The sequence below is a fragment of the Haliotis asinina genome, chromosome 8 (genome assembly GCF_037392515.1).
Source record: "Haliotis asinina isolate JCU_RB_2024 chromosome 8, JCU_Hal_asi_v2, whole genome shotgun sequence".
Classification (NCBI taxonomy): Eukaryota; Metazoa; Mollusca; class Gastropoda; order Lepetellida; family Haliotidae; genus Haliotis; species Haliotis asinina.
The window spans coordinates 54409584-54425870 of NC_090287.1; the positions used below are offsets into that span (position 1 = coordinate 54409584).

General features: G+C 40.3%; 1 protein-coding gene across 2 annotated transcripts in view; it reads right to left on the minus strand.

Moving 5' to 3' along the window:
* Positions 1-718: 718 nt before the first annotated feature.
* Positions 719-16287, minus strand: part of LOC137295438 (calmodulin) — a 28967-nt gene continuing 13398 nt past the window's right edge. The window contains exons 2-5 of one of the 2 annotated variants that reach the window (XM_067826807.1): positions 6265-6295; positions 5692-5835; positions 3810-4052; positions 719-2982 (exon numbers count right to left, since the gene is read on the minus strand). In XM_067826807.1, coding sequence (XP_067682908.1) covers positions 2954-2982; positions 3810-4052; positions 5692-5835; positions 6265-6295 — 447 coding nt within the window. In that variant the 3' untranslated portion in view covers positions 719-2953. Of the gene's footprint in view, positions 2983-3420; positions 3506-3809; positions 4053-5691; positions 5836-6264; positions 6296-16287 lie in introns of those variants that run through there. The other variant, XM_067826806.1, reaches the window with a different exon arrangement.

Below are 16287 nucleotides of genomic sequence, written 5' to 3' on the forward strand. Positions count from 1 at the left end.
GCGTATAAACCATGAACTAATGGTCCGATTGTGACCGTTTACACATCATTTTGTCAGAAAATCATCTCGCTTTCGATCTGTGGACCTCGGTGGGCCTTAAAAATATTTTACGTGGTGAAAGTTTGATTGAAGAGGGGGTTGTTTTGTCGTTACAACCCTTACCTTACATGTGGTATTACGGTAGGGTCTATACACCTACATGTCCTTCTAACACTATTTCTATGCGATACAAGCCCCTGTGTCCCTTTCCCCTTCGAAGTCACAATTCGTCATTTCGAATATACATTTACATGTGCACATGCGCCACGTGTTGTTCGTGAATGGCGGGACGAGTCAGATGTAACGCCTCAACATTGTAAATGTGCAGCTCAACATCATCTACTTTGAAATTAGTAGTTTCATTCTTGTTTGTCGACAGTACATTATGCCCCTTTTGCCTAGTCAGTATAGCAAATATTTTCTTTTTGTATCACAAATGGATCGATCGGTTAGTAAAATCTAATGTCAGAACAACGTCACACAATCATTCCGGTGACGTTAGGTTCATCAGCGACTCGTTATTGGTACCGCAAGCAGTCGGGCTAATGGAACAAGTTACCTAAGACTGCTCAAATAACTTCACCTACGACCACACAGATGGGCAATATAATCCAACTCATGTATATTATATGGTACAACGTTTTCAATTACTACAGCTCTGAAATAATAACAGAAGCACTTTGCAATTTCAAAACGTTTAATAAATCATACATGTCGCAAATGGCGAACACATTGGTACGAGATGAAGTTATGTTACATTTAATCGAGGCTGAAGCCGCCGATACATCCATCATGACCCATCTACCACACAACAACCAGCACTCTGTACTAGCTGATACTAAAACCATGCTGAAGACTTGCTGAAGTATAGCTAAATTAAACAACGAGCACGTGTTTTCGATGACGTGAGTGAGTGAATTTAGTTTATTCATCAATATTCCAGTAATATTACAGCAGGGGACACAGCATCTTCACACATTGTACCCAAGTGGGGAATCGAACCCGCGTCTTCAACATAACGAGCGGACCCTTTAACCAACAGGCTACCCACCGCTCCGTTTCGCCGAAGAGTCATTAAAACCTTTTGAATTTTTTTTAGAATTGGAAATGTTTTAAAAAGTAATTTCTCATGAAACAATTATTGGTGAGACTATTGTATTGTAACCTATTTAGCAAAATGCTAACATGAGGGGTGAATCTATGCATGTGAACGCAAATACGTATGTTCTATGTTACTGAGAAGAGAGACAGTTTAATTATTTATACCAGCTTCTCACAATGTCGAACGAACACTAAAATCCATATAAATGTATATTATCTTCAGTAAAGTAAAGAGGACACATTCGCTCTGATCGTTATCATATATATTTCAAACCTTTCACATTACCTATCGCTTGTACACAACTGACAACAACACTAAGTCATACCATTGTACATACACTCAAAGTAAAGGAAACAGAACATCTTTCCATGAAAACACTTAAGTATTCTACACGCAAGTTGAAGGTATTAGTAGAGCCGAACAACACAAAGGCACAATGTTACTTTGTTAAATCGGTAGCATTAATGTGAAGAAATTAAAACGGCTGACTAAGCATGTCACTGCAAACTGAATATATCCGTACCCGTAGAGACACATTTAGCGCTACACATCCACACTAATTATAAACTGAAAACCTACCAACGTTAAGGTATTAAGTAAAATGTTTGCAAAATGAAATTTTACCACAACAATAATTGATAATGAGGAAACGACAGATTGATCTGTTTTTAAGCTTTTTGACAGTGGAAGATAAGAGCTAATATAGAATAATGCATAATCACAACGGTCCGCCACCATTAGCTTGGATTCAGCTAGTATATCCAGTGCATTATAATTAAGAATGATATACAAATATTTGTGTGAATATACAAGTTGTAAAGGTGGAATGTGGGTTAAGGAAAAGGGGATGAAAACAGCATATATGTGACATGAGCTGTGACACATTTCAGTCACATGACAACTATAATCAATACTTGACGTAAGTGCAAAGGTCTCTGGAAATGGTCACCTTTCAACACAACTTCCCAATTCGTCATCACAATGACCATAAATCACTGAGATACAACGTTTTCTGTTTTCCTTTTACTTATATTGTATAAGACATGTTGTATTTAATGTTGTAATTTAAATACTATACTATTATACGATCATATAGATCCTGTTTTGAATATGATCTTCGCATGACAACGCCGATTTTGAAATGACGTTGTTTTCCTCGAGATTTCAGTTGAATATGTTATACATGGATGGTTATCAAACCCATATCACGTAAGAATTTTCAGGTGATAAGTAAAAGATAAGATAAAAGTGACGTCATCTTCAATTTCCTGAAAAGTTTTGTTCGAAATTCCATCGATTTTGTGGTGAATGTGAGAATAAATTAAGGTGAAATGATTCTATGTTGACAAATATCTCTTGCCAGGTGGTGTATTTCTTCAAAGGCGTTACAATCCAGCTGATTAGGAAACAACTGGGTGATGTCGAAGACGAATTTGGTGCTGCGCAACAAGTCAATGATACCTGTTGATCTCCTCGTATGTTGACATACCTATGCACACGCACTCATTCAGCCACGTCTAGACGTCTTTTCTTGCTTTTCAATGATTTGTTGTTGCATATAGTCACGTGATCAGCTAACAGCATCATACAGGGCAATGGTTGGGTGATATCACAACTTGAAAAGGCTGCCAGCATGTAGATCCAACTGGGATTGCATTAAGATTAGCATTTTATCTTGAAAAATTCATAAAATGCGAAAAAATCCAACGAATATATATATAAACATACAACGTAAAAGTAGATTTGAAAGTTGCCCCAGTGAGTCGGTTCCCAGAGCATGAGGACAAAACACAGCCGGGAAATGTGTCCAGATCACTTTGATGTCATCATCCGCACAAACTCTGCAACAACAAAAATCATTGATGTCTCAAATCTCCTAGACTAACATTTAGTTCAGAAGTTATTTTCAGAACAGTTACTAAATTGTATTTATGAAATATAATAAAAAAGGACTTAATCTAGACTTAAGAAAGGTATATTCCACATATTCCACAGAATTTTCATTTTTTATATAGCATATGAGACGCAATTTTCAAAAAATTAATTTTCATAAAAGTAAGCGTTCATCTTTATGTCTTCTGTTTAAAAAAAAAAATAACAAGAAGCCAGAGTTGCGTTTCTGTTGTTCTTCTGAATAGTATGGTGCGCCGTTCCGGTATAGATTCTTATATCGTTGTCAAGCAAGAGTAACACTAGCCTTAAGACCGAATCTATATGGGAAAGTCGCATCATAAAAAAATTAAAGAAGTTGTTATCAACAAAGGATCATATCTCAGAACCTTATTATTCATCAGGGCCTAAAATGCCAATCAAACAGATAATCTCGACTTGTATGAGCTGCACTGGGAAATCTTGCTTCAGTGTCTGTTTCAAAAATAACAAAGGTTTTGCTAATCAGATATACTCCAGTACCAAACAAAGATTTAATCACATACACATATACATACAACCCAACTGGTAATTAATATATGTTGAAATTAAGATCATAATCTAAAAATTAAATGAAATATCGCATGCGATTTCACATTTAATGAGTGGAATTCTGTAGAATGGAAGTCTGTTTGCTGATCGTCAGTAGCAGTGAACATTGGGGGAGTTGTATCATGCATTTGTATCATGTATTAAGATCTATGTGATAATTGATAAAATTGTCCTGTCATCAACGTACCTTCATAATTTACTTGTCCATCACCATCAATATCTGCTTCCCTGATCATTTCATCTACTTCCTCGTCCGTCAACTTCTCGCCCAAGTTTGTCATGACATGCCTCAACTCAGCTGCACTGATGTAACCATTGCCATCCTTGTCGAACACTCGGAATGCTTCTCTTAGTTCATCCTCAGAGTCAGTATCCTTCATCTTCCGCGCCATCATGGTGAGGAACTCTGGGAAATCTATTGTTCCGTTTCCTGCAGAATAACGAAGGAGGAAACTGAATGGGTACAGTACATATTCTGTGTTTCAGAGTGTAACTCTTGCTAGGAACATGAGCTAGAGCAAAATTATCCAAAATGCCAACTGTCAATGTGCACATCAGTAAATCAGACCAGGGGAACCATTTACGGCAGCAACATAATAAAACTAGAACATAATATAACACGTGTAGAAAGAACCTAGTGTTTGATCAAGGTTACTATGTTCATTGCCTCAAAGGTTTCATGACGTTTTAGAGCCGGTGGTGTAGCCTTATGGTTAAATCGTCCGCTCGTCACACATGGAAACAATTTGTGAAGGGAATGTCTGGAGTTTAAAGCCGTGATATTGCTGGGGTATTGTTAAAAGTAGCGTAAAACCATATTCGCTCACTCACTCATTTACTCAAAGGGTTTCACGCCAGACATATCTGAATTTGACACATCAGTCACAAATATGCATTTCCAGTGTGACCGTACGGTTTGTGTTTACAACTGTCTTTTGCATGTGTTTGTGACGTGTGCGACTGGAAGAGCAGGATCTATTCACCTTTTCGAGAACACTCTTCTGTAGTCTCTATTTGATTGCGATTCATAAACACACACTTATATCTTTTTATGATAAAGGAAGTATTTTCTTTGCTGAATAGCTGTTTATAGGTACGCATGCTAGATCTGAAAAAAAATCCATGTCTGAATGATCAACAATACTTTGTCTCCAATACAAATGACAGAGCAACCCAAAGAAAGACTGACGCTGGAATATAAATCTTTAATCCAGTATGCGGACCTCATCATGGAATCTTGTTTGGATCATCTCAGGGGATGCCAGGATATAGTTAACAGCATGTCAAAGTGTCCTTTGTTCAATGACATATACTGAACAGCAAAAGAACGCAACTCTGTTTTGAAACAAAAGTTTTGAAATAGAAGCCATCAACATACTTTTATGAGACTTTTATGAGATTTCATTAAGTTTCTTTTGCTGTTCAGTATATTACGTGAATCACAAGAGACGTTGCCTGTATGGGTACGTATAGCTTCGATCCCATGAAGATCCTGGTTAGAACTGATCTTCAACAAACCATGCTTGACGACAATGGGGATCGGGTGGTCAGATTCGCTGACTTGGTTGATACATGTTATTGTAAGCCAGTACGATAGATCGATGCTCGTGCTGCTGATCACTGGACTGTCTGGTCCAAACTCCATTATTTTCAGACCGTCGCCATATAGCTGGAATATTCCTGAGTGCGGCATAAGACTAAACTCACTCATCCAAAGTATGGTTTCGAAATGTAACGTGACAGGATTATTGCCGTAATGAGGTTCAAGGTGGCAATCAGTCTGCAACCCTTGCCGTACCGGGAAACATGTTCCAGCCCCCTCCCGACTCGCTCGTCAGTTGTGAATGATCCTTCTTTAAATATAAATTGTGGTTGTAGTATTGATAAGTTGTGACGATTTTTCGCAAACCATAAAGGTCAAGATGGTTCGAATCTCATATCCGTAAAGATTATGATCTTTGATTAAACACCATAACCGTGCTCATTGGTTTCCGTGACGTGTTTCCTTCACACTCACTCACTCACTCACTCACTCACTCACTCACTCACTCACTCACTCACTCACTCACCATCAGCATCTACTTCGTTGATCATGTCTTGCAACTCTGCCTCTGTTGGGTTCTGACCCAGTGACCTCATAACGGTTCCCAACTCTTTGGTTGTGATGGTGCCATCGCCGTCTTTGTCGAAGAGACTGAATGCCTCTTTGAACTCTGGAAAAAAAAAATGCATAAAGAATGTATGATGTCACACTAGATGTTTAAAAACATAATAATGTTTGAAGCCGTGTCATTCCTTTCTGTTAAAAACTTGAAGTGATCGTTTTTCCTGATCCCAATTTTCAATTTTCCAATCTCTCTGATGGGACCATTGCCTTTCACTACAATGTGTGACATTTCCATATAAGTAATAATTAATGGTAAATGTTTGCCTCCGAACACTGGACATGAATGATAAATGAAACACGCGCTCAGGTGCAAGAACTTGCTAAGACTTAGAGAAACTGAGCTCAAGATATTCTTTCTTCCATAGCAGATAATTAAACGTTAAAGCAGTCAAAAGAGTTGCCAATACACGTATACGTGTTACTGAATACATTTGACGTTTCAAGGACCCAAGATGAATAAAATAAGAAATATTACCTGCTATTTGTTCTTCCGTTAGATCACTTGCCTGGAAAAGAAAGGACACAATATTATGTTAATTTTGTTTGTGTTTAAAGATAGCATTAAAAATTGAATTAAATCCCAGAATGAGTTATATTGTGTATGGTTGGCATCCACTATCTGAAAGGTCAGCATTATCAGCGATATTTTCTTATTTATACAATATACAAAGTCTTCTACAAATATGTAATAGACCACCCGATTATTCAACATTACTCCATTCACTCTGACATGTCATAGAGGCTGTGGAGTAGCTTAGCAGTTCGTTCAGTAAGCTAAAGATCCGGGTTCGAATCCCTACATGGGTAAAAATGCGAAGCCTATTGTAAGTGTCCTTCCGCTGTAATATATGGCACGATTTTGCCAAAAGCTGCGAAATGCTACACTCACTCACTCACTCACTCACTCACTCACTCACTCACATGAGATGGACAATTCCGTCATGAGATCCTGCCATATTCAGTTTACGATCGGATTCATATATGTATGTATGTATGTATGTATGTATGTATGTATGTATGTATGTATGTATGTATGTATGTATGTATGTATGTATGTATGTATGTATGTATGTATGTATGTATGTATGTATGTATGTGTGTGTGTGAATTCAGTCTGTAAATATTCGAGTAAACAGTCCAGTTGATGCTCATACTTTTGATCTCTGGATCATTTGCCAAGACTATTATTTGCAGATGGCCGTCATATAGCAGTTAGCAGTAACCCGTAACTTACTGAATGCCCGGGTTATAATATTGGCCTTCAGTCATCCATGCTTGTCGTAAGAGGCGACTAACGGGATCGGGTGGTCAGGCTCGTTGACTTGGTTGACACATGTCATCGGTTCCCAGTTGCGGTGATCGATGTTCATACTGTTGATCACTGGATTGTCTGGTCCAGACTCGATTATTTACAGACCGTCACCTTACAGCTGGAATACTGCTGATTGCGGCGTAAAACTAAGCTAAACTCACATATCGCAGAGTGCAGCGTTCGTTACATAACGAACGAACGAATGAAAAACGAACCCTATTTTTCTATGCATTTGTGCATATGATTTTCAGTTCATTAACTTCCCACACATTCCGTGAGTTATAATAATGCTCACAATCGTGCACATTCGAACTGCAACATACACATGAAGATATATGAACTTATAGCACGTTAGCTCTACGTAATGACTACTGTATCTTGGTTGTATTGATTTTAAGCAACACATTTCTTTCATCCGTCTTCTATTGTTAGGCTTCAAGCTATCACACGCGTCAGATATTTTTGCAGTGAAAAAGAAAAATAACAACATTAAATAAATAATTCAGACGTAACTTGTTTTTACGCTTCTTGTGCAATAGTTAAACATTTTGATGAACCTTTTAGACTGGAGAAATGTCTCCTTTAGGGAATTGTTGGAAATTACCCCCCCCCCCCCCCCCACACACACACACACACACAAACCCTTTTCTTGAATAATCTGAATATTCTCAGATTAGATTAGATGCAATGATTGTCCCGAATCAGTAGTCGGGTGTACCGTTAGATGTAATGGTTGTCCCGAACCAGTAGTCGGGTGTACCGTTAAATGAAGAGGTTGCCCCGAATCAGTAGTCGGGTGTACCGTTAGATGCAATGGTTGTCCCGAACCAGTAGTCGGGTGTACCGTTAAATGAAGAGGTTGCCCCGAACCAGTAGTTGGGTGTACCGTTAGATGCAATGGTTTTCCCGAACCAGTAGTCGGGTGTACCGTTACAGATGCAATGGTTGCTCAGAACCAGTGGTTGGGTGTACCGTTAAATGAAGAGGTTGCCCCGAACCAGTAGTCGGGTGTACCGTTAGATGCAATGGTTTTCACGAACCAGTAGTCGGGTGTACCGTTATAGATGCAATGGTTGCTCAGAACCAGTAGTCGGGTGTACCGTTACAGATGCAATGGTTGCTCAGAACCAGTGGTTGGGTGTACCGTTAAATGAAGAGGTTGCCCCGAACCAGTAGTCGGGTGTACCGTTATAGATGCAATGGGTGCTCAGAACCAGTAGTCGGGTGTACCGTTTTAGATGCAATGGTTGCTCAGAACCAGTAGTCGGGTGTACCGTTAGATGCAATGGTTGCCCCGAACCAGTAGTCGGGTGTACCGTTAGATGCAATGGTTGCTCAGAACCAGTAGTCGGGTGTACCGTTAGATGCAATGGTTGCTCAGAACCAGTAGTCGGGTGTACCGTTAGATGCAATGGCTGCTCGGAACCAGTGGTTGGGTGTACTGTTAGAGGCAATGCTTGTTCTGAACCAGTGGGTGGGTCTACCGTTAGATGCAATGGTTGCTCAGAACCAGTTGTTGGGTGTACCGTTAGATGCAATGGTTGCTCAGAACCAGTAGTCGGGTGTACCGTTAGATGCAATGGTTGCTCAGAACCAGTAGTCGGGTGTACCGTTAGATGCAATGGTTGCTCAGAACCAGTAGTCGGGTGTACCGTTAGATGCAATGGTTGCTCAGAACCAGTTGTTGGGTGTACTGTTAGAGGCAATGGTTGCTCAGAACCAGTGGGTGGGTCTACCGTTAGATGCAATGGTTGCTCAGAACCAGTTGTTGGGTGTACCGTTAGAGGCAATGGTTGTTCTGAACCAGTAGTCTTACGTACAACTGGATGAAACGGTTGTCCGGAATCCAGTCTAAGACAGACAGGCCTGCCAAGAGTGATGTAACAAGTATAATGTCTACCGTACCGCCTGGAATTTCAGCAGGAAGCATGCCATCACAAGCGACACCGCGGCGCTGTATGCGACTGTCCCATGGGGATAGAATGGCAGTTGATCAGAAGTTGGAAAAGAAAAGGCAAAATGTCTAAATATTCAGGTTTAGTAAACTGCAAGGGAAGTGACAGACTAGATGGATGGTGGGAGTCTCGTACATAGAGTATACAAAGCAGAAGACGTCAAATGTCAGTTCACAAACGAGTGATTGATATCACTGGGTATTCTGTGGATTTTTAAATTAAATTTATAATGAAGTAAAAGTCCTGAATGTACTCATGCCTCAAAGAAACTACACCTGAAATCAACAGTTAGCCACCTCATTTAAATAATGGCAGGATCAAACAGTGACCTCAAGCGAACGCCAAGTGTTGTCAGTCAAGTGTTAGTATAAAGATATATACGACCATATGCCACTCTTCAGTTCTGTTGTAGTTTTCATATAACAGAAGTGACCTTTGAAGACCACTGGCGTACGTCTGAAGTCCGCTCGTATGTTTGAATATCGTCAATATTTCATGTATAAGTTATGGCTTACTGGGACCAACACACTCCTCTATCTTAGAATGCGATGGTACGATAAAAGTTTGAGTATAGTTTTACGCCACTTTCCAGCAATATTCCGGCGAGGCACACCAGAGGTGGGCTTTAACAGACTGTACCTATATAGAGACTCGAACCAGGACCTTCAGCTGGAACGCTATAACCACAGCGATTAAATAATGTATATTAAATATGACAAATGAAAAGACAACGCAACTTCATTTACATATATATATATATATATATGTGTGTGTGTGTGTGTGTGTGTGTGTGTGTGTGTGTGTGTGTGTAATTGATGGATGGATGGATGGATGGATGGATTGGTTGGTTGGTTGGTTGTTTGGTCGATCGATCGATCGATCGATCGATTGATTGATTGATTGATCGAAATAATGTGTGCGTGGAAGAGGGATTTACGTTGAAAGGTACACGTTTTTTGAAAACAAGACATGATTACTGATAACACTGACTGAACAACGATAATGATTTATACAGAGTTTGATAGCTAGGGTGTTCACAGAATTATGGGTCGACAAACGCCGTTACTGCTTGAGAAATGTGCACATCGATACAAAATGATGTTCGTCCTTAATTTTCTGTCAATCTCATCGTAAACACCACTGTTGATCGCGTTCAGCATCGCTGTCAAAATTCAACATATATGTCTAGTATCTGTGAGTCTGAAGCAAAAACCTATGCGTAATGCATCATTATGGTAAAACGTGACTAGACAGCTGCACATTGCATATCTTTGAGTCATCATCAACTGACTACTGGCCCCAGAAAAAGGCTTTGTTCTCTTACTTCAACATTTTTACATATTTATAGATACTCTTCAAAAAAGGAAACGCATAGGCCAAAAATACGGAAATATATAAAACGTATTAAGCTTGATTAAGCTTGAACAGAGATGAAGGACATTCGACACACAGTTGTATTGTCATTGACAGTATCAATTCAGTTCTCTCACTACACTTGGGGCGTTCAGGACTACACCCGGTGCCACCACCACTTGAAGCCGTCACTGCTCGACACCACCTTGGAGAGGATTGCACAAGTCGTCGTGATTTTGCTTGGGGAAATTGTTCTCCCGCTACGCGATGGCAAGTTCTGCGTGTGAATGAGAACGATGGTGACGTTCGTCCCATAGGTGCTCGATCGGGTTCGGGTCAGGCAGTTTGGAAGGCAAAGGAAGGACACTGACGTTTGTATTTGCCGAGATAGGCTTCTGTTACACGAGCTGTGGGGGGTTGGCGCGTTTTCGTGTTGAAACAGCTCCCCCTGGTGCTTAAAACGTGGGAGGAGTGACATTACAGCATCCCCCAGAAATTCCTCGAAATCAAGACCAGGCACCTGTCCTGGTGTGCCCGTTGGAGTAGTAAACTGGTGGCATAGGTGAAACACCCGGATAAAAAATGATCACTCTTGGTTTTCTCTTCTCGGACGATCTTGGGTCGCATTTAAATGGATATGTCGATGCCATAATCGAGATACGATGCTGTGGTGGACCTTGAAGATACTTGCAACGGCAGATTACGACCAGCCCGATCCCAAAAGTCCAGTGGTGATATTTCGGTCAGTAGCATTCAGTCTTGGCCATATTTATCCTTGCTTACAGCATAAATTTCGTAATAAAATTATAAATTTCGTTTGGCCTTTTATAGTCGATATCTCCACTCATATTTCAGATACACTGCACGTGCATTTCGTGGAAAAACGTTCTGCGTGTACTTTTCGTGCATCGATTGATTTTGTATGACAAACGTTTACAAAGACATTTTAGTATACACCATACGCAACAACCACATGATTCACAGGATTCGAACCTAGGAATTGCATTAAGGAGGTAAAAATATATCTAAATGAAATGCTGAAAAAACTCTTTGTTTCTTGTTTTGAGGGGTGTACATACTATACAACTATATAAATATAATATCCATCAAAAGTTAAGACTCACTTAAAGCACACACTATATGCTTTCTGTATATATGTTGTATCATCGAAGATGAATTTCGCCACTAATTTGGGGACCTGCAGACCTTGTGAAGACTCGCACGCGGATCATGCTATAAATTGCTGATAAGCATGTGAAAATATCATGCATATGAACAGCTGCGTGTTGATGTAAAGTTTTGTTAAGAGTTTCATCATTTATCGAACTCATGACAAACATCTTTTCAAAGTTAGAGTACATGAGTTCATGTGTAAACAGGATCTTTCAACAGTTTGGAATGGTTTGCAAAATCAAGATTAGAACATTTGGCTGAAGTAATTTGAGCATACTTTTCAGGCACCTGACAGAAGAATAAGTAGGCAAAAATGTTGTCCCCCACTAGTTAACCGTCTCTTTAATTTTGTGGAGTGAGTGAGTGAGTGGGAACAAACGAACGAACAAACGAACGAACGAGCCAACGAACCACCGAATGCTACTCGTAACAACACTCCTGCGTTACCACAGCTGAGACACCAAACATATACCATCATATGGGAAAAAAACCTACTCTTCAGCTTAACTTCAGCCTCGTCCACAAGGCTACATCTCCACAGAAATACAACCGTATCACTGAGTCAGACAACATGAATTCCACAAAAATACAGTCATCGAAACATTAATCTTAGATAATGTATTCAGGATGTTAATAACAGCTGCTGTTGAAACCAGCGCAGTTGCATAGGCAAGTATCTTCATCTACTGTGCCTCACCATGGTTCAATCTAGATGATTCACCGGCCAATGCATTACAGCATCCCCTAGAGAGACTCTGGTGGTTGTTATGGCTAGCCAGCGTTCATGGAAGAGCCGAATAGCGAACAACAATACCAGGTCTACAGGGGCCCCAATCAGCTCATTTTCCCCAGTACTGTTTCGCTCTCATTAACAATACATTTGTAACAATGAGCTAGCACTGGACAAACAGTCTATCATTGTAATCCTGTTTTATTCCTAATTGAGAATCGAAAGCAAACACTTGTTGTTTACTGTATTTTGACAGTTTTGGAAGCTGATGCGGAGCCAGAGGAAGGATGTTGTATAGAAATGATGAGGGAGTAATATTCATACGTTAACACCAGGTGATTGATGCTATTGGGTTTAGTTTATAAGGGTAGTTGCGTCTGGGGGTGATACTTGTTATGGGAATGAATGGCGTGATAGTTAGCAGTAAGGGGAGTTGTGGCGGTTATGTCTGTCTTGGGGATGCTTTGTTTTCGTGTGTTTCAGTGGCGGACTGCATGGTGTCGTAAAGTGTTGGTAAATGTGGTGTTAGTATGCAGACGCTGGACAAGGTGTAAGAGCTGGATTAAAACTAATCCAACGTGTAGGAGTTAGATACATATGGAACATGAAAAGACGGACTGGGAGAGAGGAAGTGGTTAGAGAGAATAAAGGGATAGAAAGAGGTGGGAAGACAGAAGAAGCACAAAGAAAAGTGTTACGAGAGACAGGGGGTGAGAGCGAGTGTGTGAGGTGGATAGAGAGAGAGGGGGCTGCAAGGAATTTCAGCTAAATTGGGTCAGGAACGTCCCAGTTCTCCCTTACACATCTTTCTCTGACCCAACTAAATGCCTAAGTGGCAGTGCTTAAGAGTGCTTAAGTGGAAGTGGGACAGAATCCTGTCTCACAAATAATTCTCTTTTTTGAAGTTGACAGAATAGATAATTCCTTGGCTCTCTTAAGTGAAAGTGGGACATAATGCTCTCTCACAAATAATGCCCTGTCTAGAAGTTGACAGAATAGATAGTTAATGGGCTCTCTTAAGTGAAAGTGGGACAGAATGCTCTCTCACAAATAATGCCCTGTTTAGAAGTTGACAGAATAGATAATTTCCTGGTTTCCTTAAGTGAAAGTGGGACAGAATGCTCCCTCACAAATAATGCTCTGTCTTGAAGTTGACAGAATAGATACTTAATGGGCTCTCTTAAGTGAAAGTGGGACATAATGCTCTCTCACAAATAATGCCCTGTCTTGAAGTTGACAGAATAGATAGTTAATGGGCTCTCTTAAGTGAAAGTGGGACATAATGCTCTCTCACAAATAATGCCCTGTCTTGAAGTTGACAGAATAGATAGTTAATGGGCTCTCTTAAGTGAAAGTGGGACATAATGCTCTCTCACAAATAATGCCCTGTCTAGAAGTTGACAGAATAGATAGTTAATGGGCCCTCTTAAGTGAAAGTGGGACATAATGCTCTCTCACAAATAATGCCCTGTCTTGAAGTTGACAGAATAGATAGTTAAAGGGCTCTCTGAAGTGAAAGTGGGACATAATGCTCTCTTACAAATAATGCCCTGTCTAGAAGTTGACAGAATAGATAATTCCTTGGCTCTCTTAAGTGAAAGTGGGACAGAATGCTCTCTCACAAATAATGCCCTGTCTTGAAGTTGACAGAATAGATCATTCCTTGGCTCTCTTAAGTGAAAGTGGGACATAATGCTCTCTCACAAATAATGCCTTGGCTCTCTCGAGTGGAGGTGGAATAGAATCCTCTCTCACAAATAATTCCCTTGCTTTCTTAACGCTAACTGGGACATAATCTCCCTGCCAAGTAGTGTCCTGGCTCCCTTGGGTAGAAGTGGGACAGAATCTTCTCTCACAAAAAATTGTCCTAGCTCCCTCAAATGGAAAAGGGACCAAGTCCTCTCTTACAAATAATTCCCTGTCTGGAAGTGGACAGAATTAGTAATGCCCTGCGCCTCTTTAGTAGAAGAGGGACAGAATCCTCTCTTACAAAACATTCTTTGGCTCCCTTAGTAGAAGTGGGACAAAGACTCATTCACAAATATTTAGTTGTCCTATTTAAGAAGTCGCTTTGGTTGGTATGAAGGTTCTATCAGTCAAAATACATTTTCTAATGACTGTTCATCTCACAGCAACGCAGCCTGGCGCAATGCGTCGTAACCGATGCAAATCATGCTTAAAATATAATTACATTTCCAACTCTCTGTAACCAACGGCGATAATACATTGTCTGGAAGATATCAAACGACTGCTCCATCACATTATTGGAGAGTGGTATTTATAGGCACGTATTCGCAGACTGCTCATTTCGGGGTGCCAATTTTGGTACTCAGTGAAAGCAGCGTTTACACCTACTGGCCTGAGGGACATATGTGTCCACATATATACTGATTATATTACCATGAATTTGGAAAATACTTGATTCGAGCTCATTAACCAGGGGTCTCAAATCATGATATACACCCCTCACTGAAACAGCTGATTTGATCGCGTCATCACAATGAAAAAGCGTATTTACAGATTAATCATAGTCGACAGGCATTTTAACATGACATATTTAATCAAACGCTCCAAGGATTTACAGATGCCACCAAATTCCAAGTGTGGCTTAAAGTAAGAAAAAGAGAACACTATAAAAGTCGATACTGCGCGCATTTACTAGTACTTTTTCGGGACGCGGTGAGCTTGACATGGCGGCTCGTATATTTATCCTATTCTTTGTGACGTCATGATAGTGGCGTGCAACGTGGAAGAGTCACATTTAATTTTGTCGGTTTTTTTCTGAGATCGAAAATCCTGAAACGAACCAATGGCACTTCACCCAAGATTCATATTCACGAAAACAGATTTCTTGATCCAATTGAATGGAGAAAAATACTCATTTACATCGAGCTAAATGTGTCTTTTGTAACCTCGTGTTAGGTTTCTTCGAACGCAAACTCCGTAATCTCAATAGCCATGTCTGTGTCTGGATTCAGATTCAATATAGCCTGGTTAAATATACCTGCGACCTTGCTCTGCATTGAAACACTTGGTGTAGTTACCTCCTGAATATTTCATATATGCCATGAACCACATTTCTCTTGGAGGTGTCATGACGATTGCCATTAAGGCATCGTAAATTCCCCAAACTATGCAGAGAAACTGGATGGGGCGTCCTCGTTAATGGTACTCACCATCGTTCATTTAACTGTAGTTCTTTCATCCTCGATGACAACACATATCTGTCGAGGGGACCTGGTAATGATCAGGGAGTACTTCTCAGAAACACGTGGGCTGTCAAGATGTACCTTGGTTACAGATATGGTTGATGAGCAGGTCCCGGTTAGCATAACCCGGTGGTTGTGTTTACAGTTGAACAAATGATAGATTCAGTATGTGGGTTACTGATGTGCTCACAGAGCAGTAGTCAGTTGGAAATATGGCTCTCAACCTGGTGAGATAACTCAGCTAAATGAAAACATCTGTCATCGTTATTTACAAATTGCTTAGACATAGTTGTACTTGGCCTTCGGCGGTCAACTGTAAAGATAGGTGTTAGAATTCGTCCTCAGCAACTATGATTTGAGGTACCCTCGATGTTTGTTTGTGTTCCCTGAGCCTCGAGGGTACATCAGGCCAGGGTCCCGAGGGTAGGAAGAACAACGCATTGATCTTACATAACACCTCAGTGTTAATTTTGAACTCTTTGAAGCGTGGGTATCGGATCGTACACTTCAGCCAACCTGTGTGAATCAAACGATTCGAATTGCTGTCTTAGTAAGGTACTGTCTTAGTAAAGTCGTGTAAAGGTGTAATTGTCCTTCTTAATATTCACATGGACTACATTTGAACGTTTGCGTTTTCGTCAAAATGTATTTATTGGAATGCGAGATAAATCTCTTCGTACCCATCGCTACATTTTGCAGACGACACACGAAGAACAGATTTAGAGTTATCTCCCTTTCATCGATTTGCATTCGCAAAACATCGTTA